Consider the following 22,921-nt stretch of genomic DNA (forward strand, 5'->3'; position numbering starts at 1 on the left):
ACATGTAAAATGCAAGGGCAGAGCTGGCCACACAGAAGCCCCCAGATGGTGGCTGTGCTTATATGTAGGTTGGGGAGGGTTATTAACCACACAGCTACAAACAAATACCTTTGGACAAATAGACGTGGCTTTCCTTTGAATGGTTTTCTTGGAGTGTAATCACATAAGTGGGATCTCGGAGCCAAAGAGTGAGATGATGTTTCTGACTCACCGGACACTGTCAGACAGGATTTCCCCAGCCCCTCATTTCCTGCGTGCAGAGCCAGGTATGTTGTGAGGATGGGTAAGAGTGGGTTTTGCAGCCTGGGTTCTCCTCCATCTCTACCCTCACACCTTTCATGCCCATCTTGTTCATACAGTTCTTCCCCAGAGTCTCCTCTGCTGTCCTTGACCCCTCAGGTCAGGAAAGAAAGAAGCGGGGCGGGGGGGGGGGGGGGGGGGGAGGAAGGACAGACTCACCAATCACCCTGTATTAAAGACAACCAGCCCTCTAAGGTATTTGCTGGTTAAAGGAAACACCTAGAAAAGGCTTGGGATATTTAACCAAAATAAATGTGCTCTAATGTTGGAATTTCAGGCATCATAACGGAGACCTGGAGCTTTGGTTTGGAGGACAAGGGGTAGTGTGTATGTGTACGTGTATGTGTGTGTGTATGCACGCATGCTCTAGCACAGATCAATTTGTGCAACACAGATGAGCCACACCAATGCTTCCCAGGGACGAAGCCATTGTGACTCAGGCACAGAGCTGGTTGGCAGAGTTTTCAGCCAACTCCAAGTCAAATACGAGTAAGTCCTCAAGCCCACGTGAGAGGTTACAATAGGACCTGAGCTGCAGGGCTGGTTACGGGAGAAGCTTCCCACGGGGCCAAGGGGACCGGAAGGCAGTCATCAGCTTACAGCCTCCGGATGCCAGGAGGGGAGGGCAGAGGGGGTTTCCTGCTCACTCAGGTCTTCTGGATCCAGGCCCGGCGACCGCTTCAACCAAGAGAATATGGCAAAGTATCGCTATGTGACTTTGGAGGCGAGGCAGATCACAACACTGTCATACCCTTTTGCCTCATGCTCTCAGCCCTCTCACTCTCAGGGCCCAGCTGCCGTGTCCTGAGGAAGCTCAAACAGCCAGGAGACAGTGCGTGTGAGGGGCCACACGGAACGTGGGTCTTCCAGCTCCTTGCAGACAGGACATGCCGCGGGGACCACCCACCCCCCTTTGCCCAAATTGCAGACTCGTGAACAAAATAAACAGCTGCTATTGCTTAGAGTTTTGGAGCACTGGGTTTTGGAGTGGTTTGTTACACAGCAATAGAAAAATGAAATAACTCATCACCATACATAATTGTCACAATAATCTCAGTACTATGACCCCCGGCTCATTTTTATAGATGACAGATAAAGTACCTTCGCCAAGGAAACACAGCTGGAAGGTGGGTCCCAGATTCAAATTCGGATCCACCTCAAGGCCAAAGCTCCTAAGTGCTCTGTCGTAGCCCGTCCTTGTTCACACACACACTACTGAGGTCTTTTACCCGGGGGCTCAGTTGCAGGCCATCATGGGTCGCTGCCAATTTGGTGTCCCCAAGCAGACTCCATCCGCAGGGACTGGACTGCACGTCTCCACTCTCATCCAACCCCCAGAACTAAGCAGCCGGAGCCCCGGCGCAGGCTTGTTACACTGAATCATGACCAGCACATCACAGGATCCTGGGCGTGGGCCAGACTGCTTCCTCATTTTTCTTTCTCAGGAGTTATCAAAAGCCCAGTCTTTGAACCAGCAGCATCAGCAGCATCTGGGAGCTCATTAGAAAAACATGTTCTTGGGCTCCACGGCAGACCTTCCGATTTTGGAAACTTAGGGGGGTGGGCCGCTCAAGTTTGAGAACTCCTGCTCTAACTATTGATGTGGTTCTTTAACCCATGATCTGTGGGCTCTGTCTGAGGATGTCTTTGGTGACAGGAAACTGGTTCACACAGCCTCCGGGGGAAGAAAGGGAATGCCCCGGCTGGCTCAAGTACACCGAAAGTCTTGGAGATGTGCTGGTGTCAGGGGCTCCAGCAAATCCCCAGTGTTGCAGCTTCCCTCTCTCATTTCTGCTTCTCTGCTGGCTTCATCTTTCCCTTCTGTTGGATTGCTCCACAAGGCCATGGGAGATGGCATCCCACCAGCGTATGAAATTTAGAAGGACTTGAACACAGCTCTCCACCAGCGTCCCTAAATTAAACCCCGGGAAAAGGTGAGATGAGGCAATCCCATGACAGGTCACTGGACACGGTCATCACCCTGGTTTAAGGTGCCCAACCCACGAGAGACAGTGTACCATGACGTGCAGCTCCACTAGAGCCTATGAGGTGAGTAAGGGAATACCTCCCACCAGAAGAGGAGGTGTTTCTTTGGGTGGGTGGGGAGAGCAATGTTGGTCAGAAAAACAAACAGCGGTAACTCCCCCAACCAACACCGGGCCACCGTCAACGATTATGCTTTGCCTCTAGTCTAAGGCATCACAAGGGCTTTCGGTCCCTTATTGCACACAGTGTTGTGGCTTCACAAGGCACTGTCCCCTGTGCTATCTCCATGGTCCTCTGAATTTGCCTTGTGAGACAGCAATCATGATGCCCATTTTGCAGATGTGAAGACAGAGGCAGCGTGTCCAGTCATTTAAGGTCACTGTCAGTTGGGTAACGGAGGAGGATTCCAGCCCAGATGTCGGCCTCTAGGACTAGCACTGCTGTCCACACCCCCCATGCCTTGTCAGTACTGTGCGCTCACCTCCAGCCTACGATGGGCTCACAATAAGGACCTGAGGTGCTGGCCCTCAGCAGAGCTCCGAGGGAGACCTTGTAATACAGACCTTTATAAACAGACCAGTTAGAATCCTTCCTCTGCCACCAGCTGGCTGGGACCTGGGGTCAAAAAGGTTCTTCACCTCTCTGAGCCTCAGATTCTCATCCGCAAAATGGGCATAATGACACTTAGAGAACTGCATCTGTTGTGGAGACCAAAAGAGAAAAGTGCTAAAATCATTCGGTGCAGGCATGGTGCTTGGTAAAGACTTAGGGCTTGTTATTTTTCTTTGTTCCTGCCTAACAAAAAACAAAACCTAACACAACAGTGTGATTCTTGAAAGCTACTTTGTGCATTTTATTTGGGTTGCTTAAATTCTTCTTTTTGTAATCCTCAAAAGCATGCTGCTGACACCGATTTCAAAGGTCGGAGAACTTTAGCTAAGACATGAAAGAGACTCCGTGTTTCCATTCTGGAAAGGACCCAGCAGAGGGCTGGGGGCCTGATCTGTGGCCCTCGGAAGGCTCCCCAGTCTGAGGGCGTTCACAGCTCTGTGGTCCAGGGAGTTAACTGTGCCATCGGCATTGTGTTCTTTAAAATATGAACCACAAAAAAACCCATTAATGAGACAAGAACAGGATCAGAGAGCTGGCAAGAGTTTAAACCAAAGTGTTAACAGCAGTTTCGTGGATTTCATGTATTACCATATATAATTAGTTGGATGGATGGATGGATGGATGGAAGGAAGGAAGGGAGGGAGGGAGGGAGGGAGGGAGGGAGGGAGGAAGGAAGGGAGGAAGTCAGGGTAGGAAGGGAAGGAAACAGATGGTTAAAAGAGAGAATTCAGAAAATCTACAAGCACGGACATGGAAAGATGCCTAAGAAGCAGCACTGAGTGAGAAAACAAGGAGCCAAGGACTGGATTTCTTTCCTTCCCTTTTTTTTTTTTAAACCGATCAATAGATAGACAGCTTCTATATTTGAGGAAGATTTCCGACAGATCCACCAGAAACAGGAGCGGTGATACCCTCTGGGAGGTGGGAATGAGGCCAAGTAGGGGAAGGGGCCCTTTCCTTTGCAGTCTACTCTCTCCTTCGCTATTTGAATTCTCTTTTTCCTTTTACAATAAAAACAAAGAAAGCAACAGAGGGGTGGAGGGCCGCAAGCCGGAAGGCAGGCTCTGCGGAAGGGGTCATCCTGAGTTCACAGCTGGAGCTGAGGGAGAAGCCTCAGCCAGGGCAAGAGGCACCAGACTCCCAAATGAACAAAGGTGCCCCCTCCAGGGAAAACCGGCCCCAGTGACCCAGGTGGGATGACAAAGGGCCCTTCTGCCACCACTGCGCGGAGCCGGGCTCATGGCTGTGATTCCGACCGAGGCTGTCTTCTCCCACAAAAGCTGCTCATGCTGGGGACAGCTGGGAACAAAGAAGTCCATCATTCTTCATTCCAAGGGATTCCCTGGCCTGAGTGGGGAACACTATCTGGGGTTGAGGAGAGCCCTCCTCCTGCAAGCCCTCCCACCCTGCCAAAGCTACCTGTGCTGGATTTAATACGTGATATTGGCTTCAAACTGGGCCCGAGATTTGCTTTTAATGGATAAAGGCATGCAGGCGGCAGCGGAGAAAAGCTAAGCCAGTCTTTACACATTTCCGCCAAAATGACAGTCCCTGCTGCCTGCAGGTCACATAAAATCTGAATAGGACAGACTGGAAATGTGAGCTGAGTGATCGCGGGCCACACAGATCTGCATCCTCCACCTCTCAGTCTGGGGACAGACCGCTGAGCCATTCCAGGTGGCTCTGGGCCTGGATGGCAATGTCTCCGGGGGGGGGGGGGGGGTCAGATGATGGACCAAACCAGCTGGTGGCCCGGGGCCCTCTGCAGCTGACTGTATGGTTTCCCAGTGCCTCCAGAGATGCACGTACACAGAGAGGTTTCTTTCCTCCAGAGCAGGGGTTCTCGAACTTCAGCCGCATCAGAGCCATGTGGCGCACAAACTGAGCCCCAAGCCACCAGCCCCACCCAAACTTTCTGATTCCGTAGGCCAACAGCGCGGCCTGAGAATTTGTGTTTCTAACAAGTTCGTGTGCTCCTGTGGCTGGTGTCCGCTTCAGGACACTTTAAAGAACTGTACTTTAAAGAACCCACAGTGCAAACAAAGACAAAGGGCTCCTTGATCCTGGACTTCAGGTTAACAGAGCGGGGTGAGGCCTGGGCGGTGTCCCATCTAAAGGGACAGCTCTGACAATGCCCCAGGGGTCCACATGGCACAGGAAGAAATGGGCAGCCAGTGTTTTCAGCCATCTTGATTGTGTTGGTAAGAACAGGCAGAAATATGGATTTTTCTATGAAATCTTACAAACTTTGGCAACTGGCTCTGAAAATTTTCAAACACTGTGCAGGCCAAACAAAAACACATCTGCAGGCCAGATTTCACCCTCTGGCTGCTGTGCTAGAGCACACATAATGTTCCCATAGAAAGAGGCAGAATCGGAGGTCTCTGAGCCAGCAAGCCCCTGGGCCCTTAGGGAAGGATGTCAGTCTGACCAAACCTCTCCTGGCAAGAGGTCCCTGCAGCCTGTCAGGGTCACACGCAGGCCCCCTACTGGGTCCTCATCACTCCTGTCTTCCCCAGTCACATCTGGCATTCTGGTATTTGTGGACTACACGTCTCCCACCTCCCAGGCCCTCTCACAACCAGCCCTTTTCGGACTCCTGGGCCTTCACAGACACGGCTCCCTCTGTCTAGAATGCACTTTTCCCGTCTCTGCATATGCCCTAATGCTTACTTGTCTTTCAAGGCCCCCCTCAACCAGGCAACTTCGCTGACCACTGCTCCCTCACCCCTCCACACTGTGTTCCTCAGCTCACTGTACTGCCATCACTGAAAAAAAAATGGCCTGGGTGTTCCAGAAGGACTTGCTGCTTCTGTGTCTCCAGGGCTGAGCCCAGAGGCCAAGGTGGGATGGGTCTGAAGTAGCATTTACCAACCTCTGTTCTCTTGGTCTTGGCCTTCCTCTTGTCCCCTTTCTGCTTGCCTGGCTATTTCCTGTCTATCCTTCAAGCCACAGTTCAGACTACTTCCTGTGAGAACCTTCCCTGACCTCCCAGATCCAGGGGGGGTGCCTCTCTGGCTGTCCTGCCCCCACCCACATGCTATCACAGGATGTCTGGCCTCCCCCACTGCCCTGAGCTCTATGAGAGCAGGAATCTTGTGCAATTCGTCTCAGTAACACAGGGGTTGCAAAGATATGGGTAAGCGCCATAAAATGCTTGTCGGACCAAGAAAGGAATGAACAAAACAGATGAACATTCCCAGGTGAGAAATGAGACCCTTGTGATGTGCTGGGAAGGAAATGTTAGAATCCAGCCGACTTGGTGCCGAGAACAGATTGGCGTCCTCCTGGCCACTGCTCCTGGCTGGTGGGTGCGGAGTGTGTGGAGCAGAAGGGGCAGCGGTAAAAGTTAGCTTTGGCAACTGCCTGGCCCAGGACCCCAGGGGGACTTGGAGACCTCAGCCCCTGCGGCCTCTTGGCAGGCAGATCCTCTGGCCCTTGCAAGCCTCAGGCTGGACAGTCGCTACAATTCGATTATCCTCTGCCCTCCCCTGGCTATGCTCTTCACCGTAGGCTTCCATCCAGCTGGCAGCCAGAGAAGGACTTCTCTGCAATGCAAAGGGTCAAGGGAAGGCCGGAGCAGAGAGGCCGTCCACCCCCACAACAGCACCAAGGTGAGTGAGTGCCATACATTTGGGAGAGGGGCGCCCTGAGTCCTGGGACAGCAAAGGTGACCATGAGTCCTAGTCCAATGTCATTAGTTTGCCCAGCTGCTGGGCTCCCTGATCTGCTCACCTGGGTTGTCCTGATGTCCTAATGCTGAGTTGAGAAAAGGAGGAGGCCACGTGCCCCTTCCTTTGTGTCTGAAACCTTGGCTTCTTCTACCCCTTTCCTCTTGTGTAGAAGCCACCTCCTCCAGAAGTCCTTTTGGGTTCCCCTCCTCTAGGTGCTTCCCTTTGTCACCACTAATCACACTATGTTCTCTCTGTGTGTCTGTCTTCACCACAAAGACTGTGAGTTCCTGGCACATCAGGGATTGCGACACCCTCCTCCACGTCCCTGTGCCTGGGGCCGTGATTAGTGTGTGAGGAACGAGGTAGGTGCAGTGCAGTGGTTAATGGCAGGGACTCTGGAGCTGACAGACCAAATTCAAACCCTCCCTCGGCTACTTACTTAACCTCCCCAACGTCACACAACAAGAAATCTTGCCTCAGTTTTCTTATCTGTGAAATGGGGTTGAAAGCGGTATTGTGAAGATTGGGTTAAAATAAAATGGTAATAGTACATGGTAACAGTACGTGGTGCACAGTAAGCACTCAACAAGCACTGGCTAGTATTACCAGGTGATCAACATACGTCTCAAGCAGTAATGGATGAGGGAGGGAAAGCAAGACGGAAGGCAATTAGCCAACTAAGTACAAGCGGGCACATTCCAGAGGCTGCAGTGACCTAAAACAAAGAGATGTCTGATGTGCTCTGTGAGTACCCTAAGAGTGAGCTGGGGACAAGAGGTGTCCTTAAGTTCCATCCAGCAGGCCAGGGAACAGATCCTGGACAGTAATCTGGAAGGCAGAGCCCTCACCTTACCAAGGCAGACCCTGCTGCCGGTCTCCTTTCCCACTGTGAGCCTCTCTGAGGATTAAGAGGCCCTGGGCCTTCTTAAGGCACAACTGACATGTTCCTACACCAGTATCGGCCTCTCCAAGGACACTCCCTGCTGGCTACCCCCTCTTCTGCCATCACTCCAAACAGCAGACTCAGACATCAACTCCTGACTACCTTTGGATGAATCAACAAGCCGGGGGTGAGTAGTCCAGGCCTGGGATTCCACACTCTGGCACCTTCAACCACAGCCCCAGCAAACCTCTGCCATCTGGCTTCTGCAAAGGTGACCGGCAGACAGGGGCCTGGCAGGAGCAGAAGGGTGAGCTTCAAAGTACAAAGGCCTAGGGTTCAAATCCCATCTCTTACAAGTCTCTTCCCCTCTTGGAGCCTCAGTCATTGTATATTATGGGGTCGTGGATCTCTCCCTCATTGGGCTATGGTGTAAAATAATGGTGCGGTGCAGGGCACACAGCAGACCCTCAGTAAATGTTGGGAGGGGGAAGGGAGATGGTGGGGGGGGGGGCGCTCCGTCAACAAGCAAAGCAGGTCCCTGGGGGTGAGCATACAATACTAGCTCTGGACCCAAGACTGAAAGGGATGCTGGGAGCACCCAGACCTTCCAGTGACCCAAGAATGTTGATAGAGACTTGGGGCTGACCTTCTAGAATTTCCTGTGGAAACGCTAATTGGGGTCTCTGGGTCATCAGCTTCCCACCCTTGGGGATAGGCTGCTCACTTCCCTCCCCCTCCTGCAGGAATGCTTCCTCTAGCCTGGGCCACCATGGCAATGACCTACTGAGTAGGGGTTGGCTGCAAGGTTCAAAGGAAGCTCAGCAGGCAGTGGAATACAGGGTGGGGAAGGGAAGGGCCAGGAGCCAAATCCCAGCTCGGGGGACGAGGTGGGGCAGGTCAGAGGCTTCAGGGAGATCACGATATCCCCTGCTTCCTAGAATGGCTTCATGCTAGGCTATACAGGAAGTTTTACACTTCAAAAGAGTTCCCTGTGTTTCTTTCCTCCTTTCCTTCAGCCTTCCTCCACCTGGCCCTAGTACAGGCAGAGGAGAAGAGAATCAACAGACTTGCCTAGAATTCCAGCCCAGCCCCTCCCTAGCTACTCTGGGCATGTTACTCATCTCTTTGAGACTGTTTCCTCATCTGTAAAATGGTCATACTCCTACCACCCTCATAGGTTGTGAGGATTAGATAAAGTCAGATGTATGAAACATCTGGCTCAGTGCCCGGACACAACAGAGACTCAACAATCTGCAGCTTTCATATCCATCACTATCCTGTTTGGGCAGAGAGGGATGCTTGATAAGTGGGTGCTGCCTACCTTGAGGGCTGGGAGTATGAAGATCCTTGATCCCTAAGAACATAAGGGCCCTCCCCTCCCTCCCAAAGGAAGTAGTCCAGACTTCGGTCAGGCCCCCTGGGCAGGAGATGCCCTGGTGTATGCAAATCCTCACCATGCACTTGCGGTCATCTATGCCCGTCAGATCCTCCTCAAACTCCTTCCCAACCTGGAAGTCCATGATATAGTTCCTGAAAGTGCTCAGCGTGCGGATGATCATATGGTCGCCGTCCTGCACAATCTCTTTGTCTGGCTTCAGCAAGTTGGCAATTTTGCGCAAGGCCACGTTGACATCTGCAGGGGATGAGGGGGTAGAGGGGACAGAGAATTGGCAGGAAAATTCAGATAACTGTCTCCAAGGTAGCGGGGTCCCAGGAGCCGGCTCCTCCCCGGGGCAGCACCATTGGGGTTTCCTGTTCGCTTAGCGCTGTCTCAGCCAGCAACCGGTTCTGCGCATTCTTTTTTTTTTGCAACAAAGTTTTCTGGCCTTATGCTGACCCTGTACCAACAAAACCTAGCAAACTAGACCCAGCTTTCCTAATGAAGTTATCCACGTCTAGAGGCAACTATCAGATGTTTACCACCAATTAGTCCTAACAACCCCCACCCTCCAAGTTGGCGGCCGAAGCCCTTTCGCTTGCCGGCGCACGGGGCGGCGGCTGGCCCAGGCGGAGGCAGGCGGGCCCTCGGGAGAGCTCTGCGGGGCCCAGCCCTCCTCCCCGAGCGGCCGGCCGGGGCAGCAGCTTACCGAGAGCGCGCAGGTACTCCTCGAAATTCTCGTTGGCCAACATCTTCCAGTACCCGGTGAAGTCGACCGGCATTTCGGGGGCTACTGGGGCGGAACGACCACGGAGCAGGCAGGCGCAGCGGCTACCGACGCTGTCGGGGTGGTGGGCGGCCCGGAAATGTGCGCCCGCCGGGGGCAGGGGGCTCCGAGGGGCGGCGACAGCTGGATTCCAGGCGCGCACAAAGCCCGCGGGAGGAGCCCTCGCAGCCGTCGCTCCGCCCCCTTCGCGGGGGCGGGGCGGGGGCAGGGGGCGTCGGAGGGCCAGGTTTGTCTCTGGCCTGCGGCCACCTTCATTCAGTGACCTGAAGGTCACTTCCAGATGGAGGAGGAGTTGGGGGTGAGGAGGGGGGAGGTGCTTTAGTGGCTCCAAGTCTTTGGTTCCTGAGGGATTCCTTCCAACGCCTTGAACGTCTCACATTCAGCAGCCATTAAGGGTTAACAAACAGTCTCGGAGGGTTTGCTGGAGTGATTAGGAAAGGAGCTGGTCACTGATCTTTGCTCCTGGCCAGTCGGGCTGGTGAGCAGCCAGGGTCAGAAAAGCTGGGGAGTTGCATTCTGGGCGAGAAAAGTGGGCACATTTCCACATCCCTCCCCCAAATAAAAGCAAGGTTGATGTTGTTTAAAGTTAAGTATGGCTGAAAAGGCCCTCTGGGTGGTTACGATACAAAGAGAAGTTTGAGATCCCCTGCTTTATGCAAATGTAAGCAATGATCAATATACTGTTGATTTTTTGCCTCCCTTTTCATCTAATGGCAGCGAAGTATTCCGTAGTGTTCTTCTCACTGTGCTTTTTTCCAGTTAATATATTCCAGAGACCTTTCTACTTCTATACATAGAAAATGCCATTCTTTGGCGGGATATTCCATTGTTTATCTAGCTTGCCCACCACCGATGGACATTTATGTTGTTTCCAATCCTTTGCTCTTAGAAACAGTTCCACAGTGAAGATCTTTGATCACATTTCATTTCCCACCGGGTGGGTATGTCAAAGTGCTTTAAAACCTCTGCCTTTGCCAGTAAAGAGATGACATAATCGTGTGGGTTGACTTTTTGACCTTCCATTAAAGACTAAATATCTCTTATAAATTGCTTCTTGCACAAATCAAAGCCTGGGTGACAGCAGGTACATTCTCTTCCTCCCCTAGCACTGCCACGGCTTTCCCCTCCCCCTCCCCCCCCCCCCCCCCCCCCCCCAGCCTGGGGCTCATGCTAGTCCTTGCCTCAGACTGCATCTTGCTGAGTTGGGAAAAAAATGCCTCTTCCTCAGAATAGGGGCAGTTTCATCGCAGGGAGTGCCTTGGATTTTAAGCCCCTCTTACCCAGCTTGCTCCACACCAGGATTTCCCATCCATGGCACTGTTGCCATTTGGGGCCATATAATTCTCTGTTGGGAGTGGTGGTAGGTTGTCCTATGGATTGAAGGATTTTTAGCAGCATTCCTGGCTTCTACCCACTAGATTCCCCAACCAAAAGGATGTCTCCAGACATCTCCAAGTGCCTGGGAGAGGGGTGCAGAATCACACTGCTCTAGACAGCCGTGCCCCTATCAGGTCGGTTTCCCATCTCATCTCACCTGGCTCTGGGACCCTCAGGCCATCAGTTGTTCACCCAGATCCTGACTCTTGCGTCCCTCCCTAGCCAGCTCAGGGCTCATCTCGGTGGACAGCCAGGACACCCTGTCCCAGCCCTGCCCAACCTGAAGGTGCAAGAAGAAACCCCTGTGGCTCAGTCAGATGGATGGGTGGATCCTGGCATGGACTGGGTTCTCTGTGGCATCTACTCAGGGCCAGCCATGACCCTGGGCTTCCTTGTCAGCTTGACTCACCAGAACCAGGAATCAGCCAAAGGTTAAGCAGTAAACTGGCCATTTCTTGGTTACCTGAAACTAGTTTAAACCCTTCTTCCCGGTCCTCTGAGCCATCCAGCTCGGCCAGCCAGATTTCTCACCTATCGCAACCTTCATCCTTTGTGCTAAGTCTCCCTTTGTGCTGAGATGGTGTATGCCAAATGCCCAGCACAGTGCTTGGCACACGGCAGTGCCTGGCCCAGTCCGTTCTGGCCCTTTGCCATGCCCAGAGCAGTCCTTTCATGCTCTAGGCAGAGGCATGCCCTCCTCACCTGTCTGGTCCTCTTCTGTTCATCCTAAAGAACCAACATCTGGCCACTTCTCCCTCCTCTGGCCACCTTACAGGTTTCCTGCCTACCTGACCTTACTCTTCTGAGGTGGCCAGCTGGGCACTTAATTCAGCCTGGTTGTGCTGCCTTTGTCCTCCCGGGGGTCAGTAGACTCTTGCCCTTCTAGATCTCCTCCCAGGAGGGCTCTCCCAAGTGTGTCCCCTGCTGGCTGTGCTGTTGCAGCTGGGGGTTGGTTGTGAGGGTAGGCTTTAAAGGCTGAGTGCTTGGTTTGAAGGTGAATGTGTCACTGTCCAGCTGAGTGCCCCTGGGTAAGTTGCTTCTCCCTTCTGTACCTCAGTTCCCACATCTGTAAAATGGGGACACTCTGACTACCTACCTCTTAAGGAGGTGAGAAGCAAAGGAGACAATGAATATAAAGGGCATGGCACAGAGTATTCCTCCAGACATACTGCTATTTGAGCCAGAGAGAGGGGGCCTTATGAGTGAGGGAGAAGGCAAGGGAGAAAACGTGCTGACCTGTGTCCCCTTCTGGGGCCTTAAGGTCAGTCTAATGAATTGAAATGAAAAGTACTCCGTGGGTGTCATGGAATCATTAGGTATCATCACAGTTATCCTTCTTCAGCCCCCTGTCATGGTTGATTTAATGCATTATTCAGTATTTTTTGGAGTTTGTTTTTGTCTGAGATGCTGTCACTTGGGATGTGTAGTGCAAAGAGAGTAACAGTGTATAAAGAACGGTGGGGGGAGGGGGGTTGTGTGGAGTTGGCAATCAGTGAGGGCTCCCTGGAGGAGGTGAGGCTCTGGCTGGATCTTGACAATAGCCAGGAGGAGGGGAGGAGAGGCCCTGGGAAGGGAGAGAGGGGAACAAAGGAATGCTGTGGAAGGAGGAGGCTTGTTAATGACTGAAAGGGAGAGAGATATAAACACTCTAAAACATCCTAATTGGGCTTGCTTCATTCACAAGCCTTAAGAACAGCAGTGGAGATCCACAATCTTTGGGATCTCTGGTCCCAGAGAGCCACCAAAACCATGGAGCAGGGGAAGCAAGCCAGTGGGGAACCACCCTGAGGCTGTGCATATACAGTGGCACTGGTAGGCACTGTGAGCAATCCTAGAGTAGCGGGAAGCGGGACAGGAAAGAGCCAAGGGCCCTGAGGGAAAGGAGAGCTCAGAGGAGCTAAGGAGGAAATGTGCATTTCATTCTTTAGCAGATCAGTCTGCTCCATGGGGATAAATTAGAGCTCAGGGAGCCATCTCCATGAAATGACTCATTGATTGCCCACGACCCTTATAATCGCCTTGTGTGCTGGCCAGTCCTGTCCCTGAGTCACTGAGAGGTCAAGCAGCTTGCCTGGTGTCCCCAGTTGTTGGGGCAACAGAGCTTCCTCAGGGAGAAGGGATTGGAGCAGAGAGTCCTGGAACAGACCCTGAGGCTCTGTCCCTCCCCAAAAGATGCTCCTCAAAAAAACGCTGGGGCAGAAAGTACCTTCCAGCCCCAGCCCCACCCTCTCTGCAGGTCTCCCACACCTAGAGACTTGAGTCTCCCAGCATGGGACAGGTGACTACATATTCCTCCCTCCTGTTTATAAAGAAAACCTTTCTCATCTGACACCACACCCCTGCTTCTCTTCTAAAGGGCTCATTTTATTTTGGAGACTTATAAAAAAAAAATCTTCCCTTTTCCTGTGTTCAAATATGTCTCTGGAGTTATTTTCTGGAGAACGACCCTGCTCCAATCCCTGAGCTGTCATGGTGCCATCTGTGAGGTTAATGCCTGAAGGGATGAGAGTGGCCCAAAAAAGCTGCCTTCCTGTGTTGGGCTGTGTTCAGGAGTGAGAGGGTTTGTCAAGAAGCCACTGGGGCTGAGGGGCACCAAGGTTTACCCAGGATGCTTTTCTTTGATGGGTTCATGAATATGCAGATGTGCAAGTGACACACCATGTCTACAAACAGCAGAATCTTACACCCACTTTGTGGGGGTAGCCTGGGATTTATTTTTGTCTAGAAAATGGTTCTGCAGAATGGGTCAGCCACCTTTCATTGACACATGATTGCTTCTATACATTGTGACATACACTGCATGGAGAATGTCTCTTTTCCTTTTCCTTTTCTTTTTCCCTTTCCTTTCCTCTCCTCTCCTCTCCTCTCCTCTCCTCTCCTCGCCTCTCCTCTCCTCTCCGTTCCTTTCTTTCCTCTCACTCTTTGTTTTTTCTTTCTTAGCTATTTTATTATGGACAATTTTAAGCCTACATAAACATAGAGAGAACTGTATGGAACTCACATGGATTCACCACCAGCTTCAGCAGTTATTAACCCCTGACCCATCCTGTTTCATCTATACTCCCACCCACACCCCATTTGTAAAATTATTTGGAGGCAAAGACCAGACATCTCCGTATCATTTCATCTGGAAACATTTCAAGAAGTATCTCTAAAAGACTCATTAAAAACAATAACACAACAAACACCATTAGCACAACTAAAAGCCATAATACAATTCCTTAATGTCATCAAGTATTCAGAAAGTGCTCACTTACCTCATAATTTTTTTTTTTTTAGTTTGAATAAGGATCCAAACAAGTTTCATATATTGCCATTGGTTGATATGTATCTTTTATTTTACGATTTATCCTTGCATTTAAAAATGTAAATATAGGGACGCCTGGGTGGCTCAGTGGGTTGAGCCTACAGGTCATGATCTTCCAGTCCATGAAGTCCAGCTCTGTGCTGACAGCTCAGAGCCTGGAACCTGCTTCAGATTCTGTGCCTCCCTCTCTCCCTGCCCCTCCCCCACTGACACTCTGTCTCTCTCTCTCTCAAAAATTAATAAAACTTTGAAAAAAACATTAAAAAATATAAATATAATTGAGTCATATTTTCCCTTTCTTAGATAAATAGTGGCATACTATATACTTTTTTTTTTTAACTTAATACAATCACTCACTGTAATACAGAGAGAGCTTCCTCCTTCCCTTCTATGGTGGTGGAGCACTCTACTGTGTGACTTCGCCCTAGCTCATTGAACCCCTCCCCTGCTGACAGTTGTTTCCAGTCTTTTGCTATAACAAATACGGCTGCAATGAACAGGTTAAGGCTTTTTATATTTTAGTGAGTGTCTCTTTGGGATAGATTCTTAGAGGTGGGATTGCTGTGTCAAAGGACAAAGACTTAAAGTACTTTTGCTAGATATTGCCAAATTTCCTCCCTAGGATTGTACTATGTCACTAGCAGTGAATCTGTTTCCTCACTAACAGATTGTGTTGTCAAAAGCTTGGATTTTTGCTGGTTGGGAAAGGGTATCTCAGAGTAGTTTGCCTTGCATTTGGGGAGAGTTTTGATGCCACGAGTTGAGCAGTCATTGTCTTCTGTGGCCAGGATTGTGAAAGCCCCATTTGAGCCCCGCTGTGCATGTGAATGACCATCACTAGAACTGCTGAGCACAGATAGGACTTCTGGGTTTGTTTTATTAAATTGTGTTTATAAACCCCATATGCGTGTTACCTCACGTGAATGACTGCTCAGTGTAACATGCTACCAGAAATGACGTACGAGGCTCAGGGCTCCACTGAGGAGAGCAGGGCCTCCCAGGGTCTGGAAAGATGGGAGGTCCCCAGTGGGCAGTCATCTATGTCCACCATCTTGGAGGCTTCCCGCTGAGTCATGCTGGGGCATGATTTTAGGGAAGCGGGTGGGGGGGGGTCACTTTCATATGTTTTCCTGCAATTCCAGCTGCAGGGTGGTGTGGCAGCTCCCCAGGGTTGCCACCAGACGGCTAGAGCACCTTGGAAAAGCTGGTACGGAAGGTGAGGCCTGGCAAGGGTCTTGTCTACAGTGAGGATGTGGCCCGGTTGGTAGATCCAGGTCACTCAATGGGGAGATGTTGTTGGTTGTGGCAGTTTTGTGAACAGAACACTTTCTACTTTATCTACCCCAGCCCATCTCTAAAGTCTTATATCCTTTCTACAAAGATATCTGGGTCCCAACGTTTCAACCCTCTGGCTCCATAGACATCCATTTGCAAGGAGACTGCCTCCTGGAAAATGAAACCTGGGTCCTGTGGAATCCTGTGCTGTGGGGGCAGGCAAAGATGTTGGAGCAGGGGTGGGGGGGATCACCCATAAACTGGTGGAAGCCCTCGGACGTGAGTCCCAAAGCTGTGCCTTGGAGACCTGAGGAGGTGATTGTGCTGGAGCAGATCTCTTGACCTGACAGCCCTTTACAGGGGTGGAGACCTTCTGGAGTAGAGGCCCACCAACCCAGGTGACAGGATTGGGAGGGTTTGGGTAGAGTTACAGACATCTAACAGGATGGTCCCCGGGCATTGGTTCAGCTCGGAGACAGCATCTTGTGGAGTACCATAGCTGGTCGGAAGTCAGAAGAGGTCAGTCTCTGAGTGTCAGTCTGATTCCAGTTTTTAAATGGCCATTTCCTCCTATAGGCAATATGGTGGATGGAATGACTGGAGACGTCATGATCCCATGTTTGCCATGTCATGATGGTGATATGGGATTGGTTGATGGGGATGGTGATATGGGATCAGAAGCTATTTTATTAAAGGAATTTTTAAGTGAGATGTCATTAGCGATGACGTTATACCAGAGTCACTAAAAGGTGGGAACAGGGTCAATGTAATTTATCTGCCTACTGCTGGCCAGTCAGTGTACCTTGATTGGGACATGCCCATAGGGGACTAAGATGGGAGGTAGGGGCAGGTTATCTGAGAAGCTGGGTAGACATTGCCAAGGAGCAGACATTGCCAAGTCTTAGATCCAACATTAAGTAAAGGCAGATTTTTGACCCACGTGTGTTTGCTTTGTTACCAATAGGTTCATGGACCAGTGGCTGTTTAAAGGTGGCCACTTTTTTTTTTAATCACTTTTCTTGAGCAGTCTTTCTCAAGTACTTGAGGGGTTGAGACCTAATAGGAGATTTATAAATTTTGTGTTTTCACTTTGATGATAACTCTTAAAATATATTTTTGGCCAGCGATAAATTTGAAAAAAAAATCACCTATATATATTTACAACTTTCCCCACTTCCCTACTTTTTATGGAAGATGGTGGTTTTGTGTACTTTACCCTGGGCCTTCTTATGGAGCTAATCAGAAGTGCTGGGTGAAGGGGAGGATTGGAGGCAGCTCAGAGAGGCTCACTTCGGGGACAGAGAAGGACCAGGCAGCTGCCCTTGGAAGAAGAGGGGAGATCAGAAAGGGTGAGGGGTAGTAGAGGTGGGTGAGGAGATGAAGTACTTGCGGAGTTGAGGACTCTCAGAAGTAATTGTTATGACCACATATGCACTTTGTGCTGATTACAGAACTCTGGCTCAGATATGACTCCACTGGATCTTGGTTTTCAGAAGAAAATGAGGTTTAGAGAGGTTTTGTGATTTGCTCGAGGTCACATGGGTAGAGTGGCAGGGCTGGGAACCAAATTTGTGTCTGGCTCTGTCTGACCCCAAAGCCCAAGGTCTTAACCAGCTACTGTCTCCCGAATGAGACAAAGAACTATGGGGGCCTTGGCATGCTAGATCTGATAGGTAAGTCCGCAGAAGAAAATCCCAGACAGAAAGTATGTCTCCTAAGTCATCATCAGTATGGAAACAGAACTTGAATCCCCATGTGGAATCAAAGCGCAGGGTATATATTCTAAGCAGAAAAATCTATAAACAGTTAAAGATTAATGGACCTTAGTGAGGCTCTGGCCAGATTTAAAAAGAACAAATCTTGCTGGACCAATGTTTTTGTGTTCTTGGGGCAGAATTATACAATGAGGGATGGAAGGGAGGCAGCTGGTCAAACACACATTGATTTCCAGGAAGCATGTGACCGAGCCCTCTGAGGACTCCCCTGAGAGGGAGTACAGAGCAGGTCTGTGCTGACCTATAGCGAGGGGGAGGTGGCCTCAGAGGGGAGGCCAGTTGAGGAGGGGAGAGGGAGGGGGTGTAGGGTAGACCAGGATCCCTGATCAGTTCCCGGCAGGCCTCAAAGCCTTAGCCTGGGTCCTGTCTCCCTAGAAACACTGGAGGGTGAACATGATTTTTAGGCGGCTGGTGGAAGGTGTGTGCTTCCAAAAAGGGAAGAAATAGGCGAGAAGCACATTGATTTAGGGACAGAAAACATATTCCAAATTGCATTATAATAGTCTTTGTGAAGACCCTTCTCATCTGTGAGCTTCCTTCATGCTCCACCCCTGCCCACTGGAATGACAGAATCCAGTGGAATAGCACACCTGGATTTTAATCCTAGGCCCACCATTTCCTAGCTGTGTGATCTTGGGCAAGTCCCTTGATGTCTCTGAACTCTCACCTCATAGCTTAGTTTTGAGGATTCTGGAACACATATCCTCAAAAAATCCTAGTTTCCTTCTCTTCCTTGTTATCCGAGGCCCTTGACCAGGTGGCCTCAATGTTTTTTCTCTGTCCTGTCTGTACCTCTTTCCCCTGCAGTCCAGTTGTCCCATGTAATACGTCATGTCCCCCTTCCTTCCTCCGTGCACCCCCCCCCCACTTGTGGCTTAGTGTCCCAAGCTCTCAGCCCAGCCTTATTCCCCTGGATCCTTTGGCCTAAATATGCTTCCCCTTCCCTTCTCCTGCATCCTAAGAGCCCTGGGCTCTCCTGGTCGTGTTGTTTCTTCCACACTGCCTCAGGAGGACCGAGCTCTTTCTCTGTGCATTCACGCAGCACACTGGGGATGCTCTGTGGCCAGAGACTGCATCTTAAATTCCTTCCATATTCTTTGCAGCACCTTGTCACGAGCTGGACACACAGGAACATGAGCCCAGTGGATACTCACCGGAAGAATGGGGAGGGGATAGGTGTCAAAGCTACGCGTTTATGGGTCCTTTTAGCAAATGCTTACTGAGCACCTTGTGGGTTCCTGGAACTGGGCGAGGTGCTGGGGATGAAGCCCTGAGTGAGACACTGCCCTAAGGAATGTAGGTCTGGTGGGAGACAGCAGAGTGCAACGCGCAGAGGCTTGTACAGAGTGCTTCCAGGACGTGCAGGCACTTGAGCATGGGGACAAAGTTTAGAAGGATGAGTGGGGACTTGCCTGACAGAGGGGTGGGGAGGACACTCCCAAGAGGGGATGGCACATGCAAAAGCAGGGAGGTGTAGCAGGGCCTGGCATCTTCAGGGAAGGTGGGGTAATCAAGTGTGGTGACCGCATGGCTGCGGCGGAGCCTTGGGGGCGGGAGGCATGGCCTGGTCTGACCCAGGCCAAGAGAATGTGGAGAAACAAGCAGGGCCAGGCCACAGAGAACCTTCTCTGTTGGAACAAGCTATGTGGACTCTGCCCTGTAGGAAATGGAGAGTCACTGACAGGTGTAAGTACGGGAGTGTCACCGCCAAGGAAAGGAGTAAAGGAGAGACCTGCAGTCCTGGTAACAGGCCCGGGCGGGAGCCTTTGTGCAAGCGGCCAGCCAGCCCACCACCCTCCCCCAGAGGAACACAGCATGCGGGGCGGGTGCAGTGGGCAGGACAGCCACTCGTTCTGCCTTCCAGGAGACTGTAAGAGCTGCAGCATGGCGAGCACAGTTGTCCCGTTGTGGTGCCGCCATGCTCCTGGGCTCCAGGTAGGAGAGTGGGATGTGAAAGCCATCTGACCACCCATCCATACATCCACCATCCGGCCAAACTACCTGCTTTCTTCCACCCGTCCAACATACCAGGAACGATGTTTGCCTGCAAACTACTACGTCTCTCTATGCTCTGGTGAAGGAGTTCCTGAAATTCATTAGCACAAGTCATCTATAAAGAGATGGATATTATTTTGGTTTGTATAAAAGATAACGAAGGTGACTCCCTGCAAAATAAGAAAATGAGAATTTCAGCAGCTCTGTGAGTCTCCTTTAAAAAAAAATCAATTTATTCAGGGTCACCTGGGTGGCTCAGTTGGTTAAGTGACCGACTTTGGCTCAGGTCATGATCTCAAAGTTTGTGAGTTCTAGCCGTGCGTTGGGCCCTGTGCTGGCAGCTTTGGATTCTGTGTCTCCCTCCCTCCCTGTCCCTCCCCTGCTTGCACTTTCTCTCTCTTTCAAAAATAAACATTAAAAAAAATTTTTTTTAATTAAAAAAAATCAATTTATTAAAAAAAAAAATCTAGCATAGGGGTGCCTGGGTGGCTCACTTGGTTAAATATCTGACTCTTGATTTTGGCTCGGGTCCTGATCTCACCTTTTGTGAGTTCAAGCCCTGCATCAGGCTCTGGAGCCAGTTTGGGATTTTCCCTCTCCCTCTTCCCTCACATGCATGTGCTCTCTCTCTCTCAAAATGAACATTAAAAAAAAGAGAAAATCTTGAAAATAAATCTAGTGTCTACAATCATCAATTAGAATAGAAAGTACACATAGCATTTGACCCATCAACACCTGGGACTCTATCCCACAAAAGCACAGGTTTGTAAGGGCTTATGTATAAGGTTATTTATTGCAGCATTGTTTGTAACAGAAAAAACTGGGAAAAAGCTTTAGATAAGAACCTCCTAAAGTCCTTTGAGTACTGTGTTCCACATATTACTAAGTCCACACATATGTATAAGACAGATCGTATGTGTAAACAGGCTTCAAAAACACTGGTTCATACAAAGCTAAACAGGTGTGCATGTCATCGGCTTCTCAGAGCTATTAAGATGCTTATTAGGTAATATTTTCTGAAATACTCACTGAGCCAGGAGTTGTGCTAGGGACAAAGAGCAATGATCAAGACAAATTCTTGCTTTCAGAGAACTTCGAATCCGTCACTTCCGGAGTGATGAAATTCTCTTACAAGAGGAAGGTAGGGAGTGGGGGGTACAGGTAGAGTGGACAAGTGAAACTTCCTGGAAGAGGGCAAGGTGAGGCAGAGAACAGAAGACAAAATGGGAAGCAGCCCAAAGAAGGGATGCAGAGAGATAGCATGCATGGCGGGGCGGGTGCGTCGTGGGGACCACACAGGGAAAGCACTGATGGAAAGAGAGGTGTGGGTGTGGGACACGGAGTAAAGCCAGGCTGCAGCAGTGGGCTGTTGGGGATGTGGGCTTGGGGGGGGGGGTGGGGCAGCCAACCCAGGAGGAGTCAGGTCTTCACTCCAAGGGTGACAAAGGAAGCTTAGATGTTTAAGAGACACCTTTACTGAGATATAATTTAAATACCACAACATTTACCCATTTGATGTGCATCGTTTGATGAGCTTTAGTAAATTTATAGAGTTGTGCGACCATCACCACAATCTGGTTTTGGAACATTCCAATCTCCCCCTTGTCCCCTCTCCGCCCCCACCCCCTGTGCCCACCTGCATTCAGTCTTCGCTCTCCCCTTCGTGCAGCCACCGGTCTGCTTTGTGCCTCTGTCTACAGTTTTGCCTTTTCTAGAAATTTCATAAAAATAGAATCATACAATATGTTGTCTTATTGCCTGGCTTCTTTCACTCAGCATGTTTCTGAGAGTTTTCTGTTTATTGCAGGTATCTATCACTGGTTCTTTCTTAGTTGCTGGATAATTGTCTGTTGCATGGATACATTTGTTTTTTATCCATTTACCAGTTGAAGAACATCTCAATTCTCCAGTTTTGGGTCACAATGCTGCTATAAATATTCACATACAAGTGAGTGGACACATGTTTGCATCTCTTTGGACAGATTCTTTAAAAAAAATTTTTTTTAATGTTTATTTTTGAGAAAGAGAGAGAGAGAGAGAGAGACAGATCTGAAACAGGCTTCAGGCTCTGAGCTGTCAGCGCAGAGCCTGACGCAGGGCTTGAACCCACAAATTGAGAGATCATGACCTGAGCTGAAGTTAGATGCTTAATAGACTGAGCCACCCAGGCGTCCCCAGACAGATTCGTAAGAATGGGATGTTGCTGACTGATTTCAACCATTCATGGGGTGCAAAGTGCTCACTCACTGTGGGTCTTTCAAGACTAACGGTGCCGAGCATCTTTCGTGTGCTACTTGTCATTCATATATCTTCTTTAGTAAAGTGTTTTGTTTCTGGGATTCCACATCTGGTGGCTCTCTTGAAGGACTCTCAGGACTCCAGGGACATATCTTCATGGCAGTGGGTCATTACAGTGAAAGGACACACAGCAGGGACTAGCCGGGGGAAAAGACACATCAGGTGGAGTCTGGAGGAGTCCATGTGAAGGCTTCCAAAATTCTCCTGAACAGGTGGGGACCACACAGAACACACTTCTTCCACCAGGGAAATGCAGCAACAAACAGTCTGCAGTGTTTCTGCCAAGGGACGTCTGTTTGAGACTCTGAATCCAGGGGTTTTATTGTGGGCTAGTGATGTAGGCACTTTGCCTACCAGACCAGCCATGATTTCTGAAATTCCAAGCTCATAGGAGAGCAGGTGTTCACTATAAGTCGCATTGTTTGTACCAGTGTGGGCAGGCTGGGACAGCAGGGTTCAGTGCCCCAGGTAGACAAAACAGCCTTATCAGTTAGAATAGTAGGCAGCAATCCAAAAGCCAGTTTCTCAGATACTGGCCGAGGGCCAGCCTCATCAACAGGCTCTTTCTAAATGGCCTTGTTAGGCTTATTATGTTAACTAACCTTCTCCAACACACATCTAGTCCAATCTTTCAATCATTTTTAATTGGATTTTTAGTCTTCTTTTTTTTTTTAGGTTTATTTATTTATGTTGAAAGAGAAAGATAGGGAGAGAGACAGACAGAGAGAGAGAGAGAGAGAGAGAGAGAGAGAGGGAGGGAGGGAGGGAGGGAGGCGTAGCAGAGAGAGAGAGAGAGAGGGCGAGAGAGAATCCCAAGCAGGGTCCATGTTGTCAGTACAGAGCCCAACTTGGAGCTTAATCCCACGAACCATGAGATCATGACCTGAACCGAAATCAAGAGTCAGATGCTTAGGGGGTGCCTGGGTGGCTAGTCAGAAAAGCATCTGACTTGATTTTGGCTCAGATCATGATCTCATGGTTCATGAGTTTGAGCCCTTCATCAGGCTCTGTGCTGACAGTATGGAGACTGCTTGGGATTCTCTCTCTCTCTCTCTCTTTCTCTTTCTCTCTCTCTCTCTCTCAAAATAAATAAATAAAATACATTAAAAATAAAAGAGTCAGGTACTTTTCTGACTGAGCCACCGGAGCGCCCCAAGTCTTCTTATTTTTGAATTGTTGGAGATGTTTACATATCCTGGACATAATCATTTATTAGATTTACATTTCCGTAAATGCGTTCTCCAAGTCTGTGACTTGCCTTCCATTTTCTTAAT

At 50.0% G+C, this 22,921-nt stretch overlaps 1 protein-coding gene across 1 annotated transcript in view; it reads right to left on the bottom strand.

The window, feature by feature from the left end:
• Nucleotides 1–18,187, bottom strand: part of RBP1 (retinol binding protein 1) — a 33,078-nt gene extending 14,891 nt beyond the window's left edge. The window contains exons 1-5 of the mRNA XM_030328426.1: nt 18,147–18,187; nt 16,011–16,078; nt 9,543–9,893; nt 8,910–9,088; nt 2,850–2,984 (exon numbers count right to left, since the gene is read on the bottom strand). Coding sequence (XP_030184286.1) covers nt 2,850–2,984; nt 8,910–9,088; nt 9,543–9,893; nt 16,011–16,078; nt 18,147–18,187 — 774 coding nt within the window. The remainder of the gene's footprint in view (nt 1–2,849; nt 2,985–8,909; nt 9,089–9,542; nt 9,894–16,010; nt 16,079–18,146) is intronic.
• Between the last annotated feature and the right edge of the window lie 4,734 nt (nt 18,188–22,921).

The sequence above is a fragment of the Lynx canadensis genome, chromosome C2 (assembly GCF_007474595.2).
Source record: "Lynx canadensis isolate LIC74 chromosome C2, mLynCan4.pri.v2, whole genome shotgun sequence".
NCBI lineage: Eukaryota > Metazoa > Chordata > Mammalia > Carnivora > Felidae > Lynx > Lynx canadensis.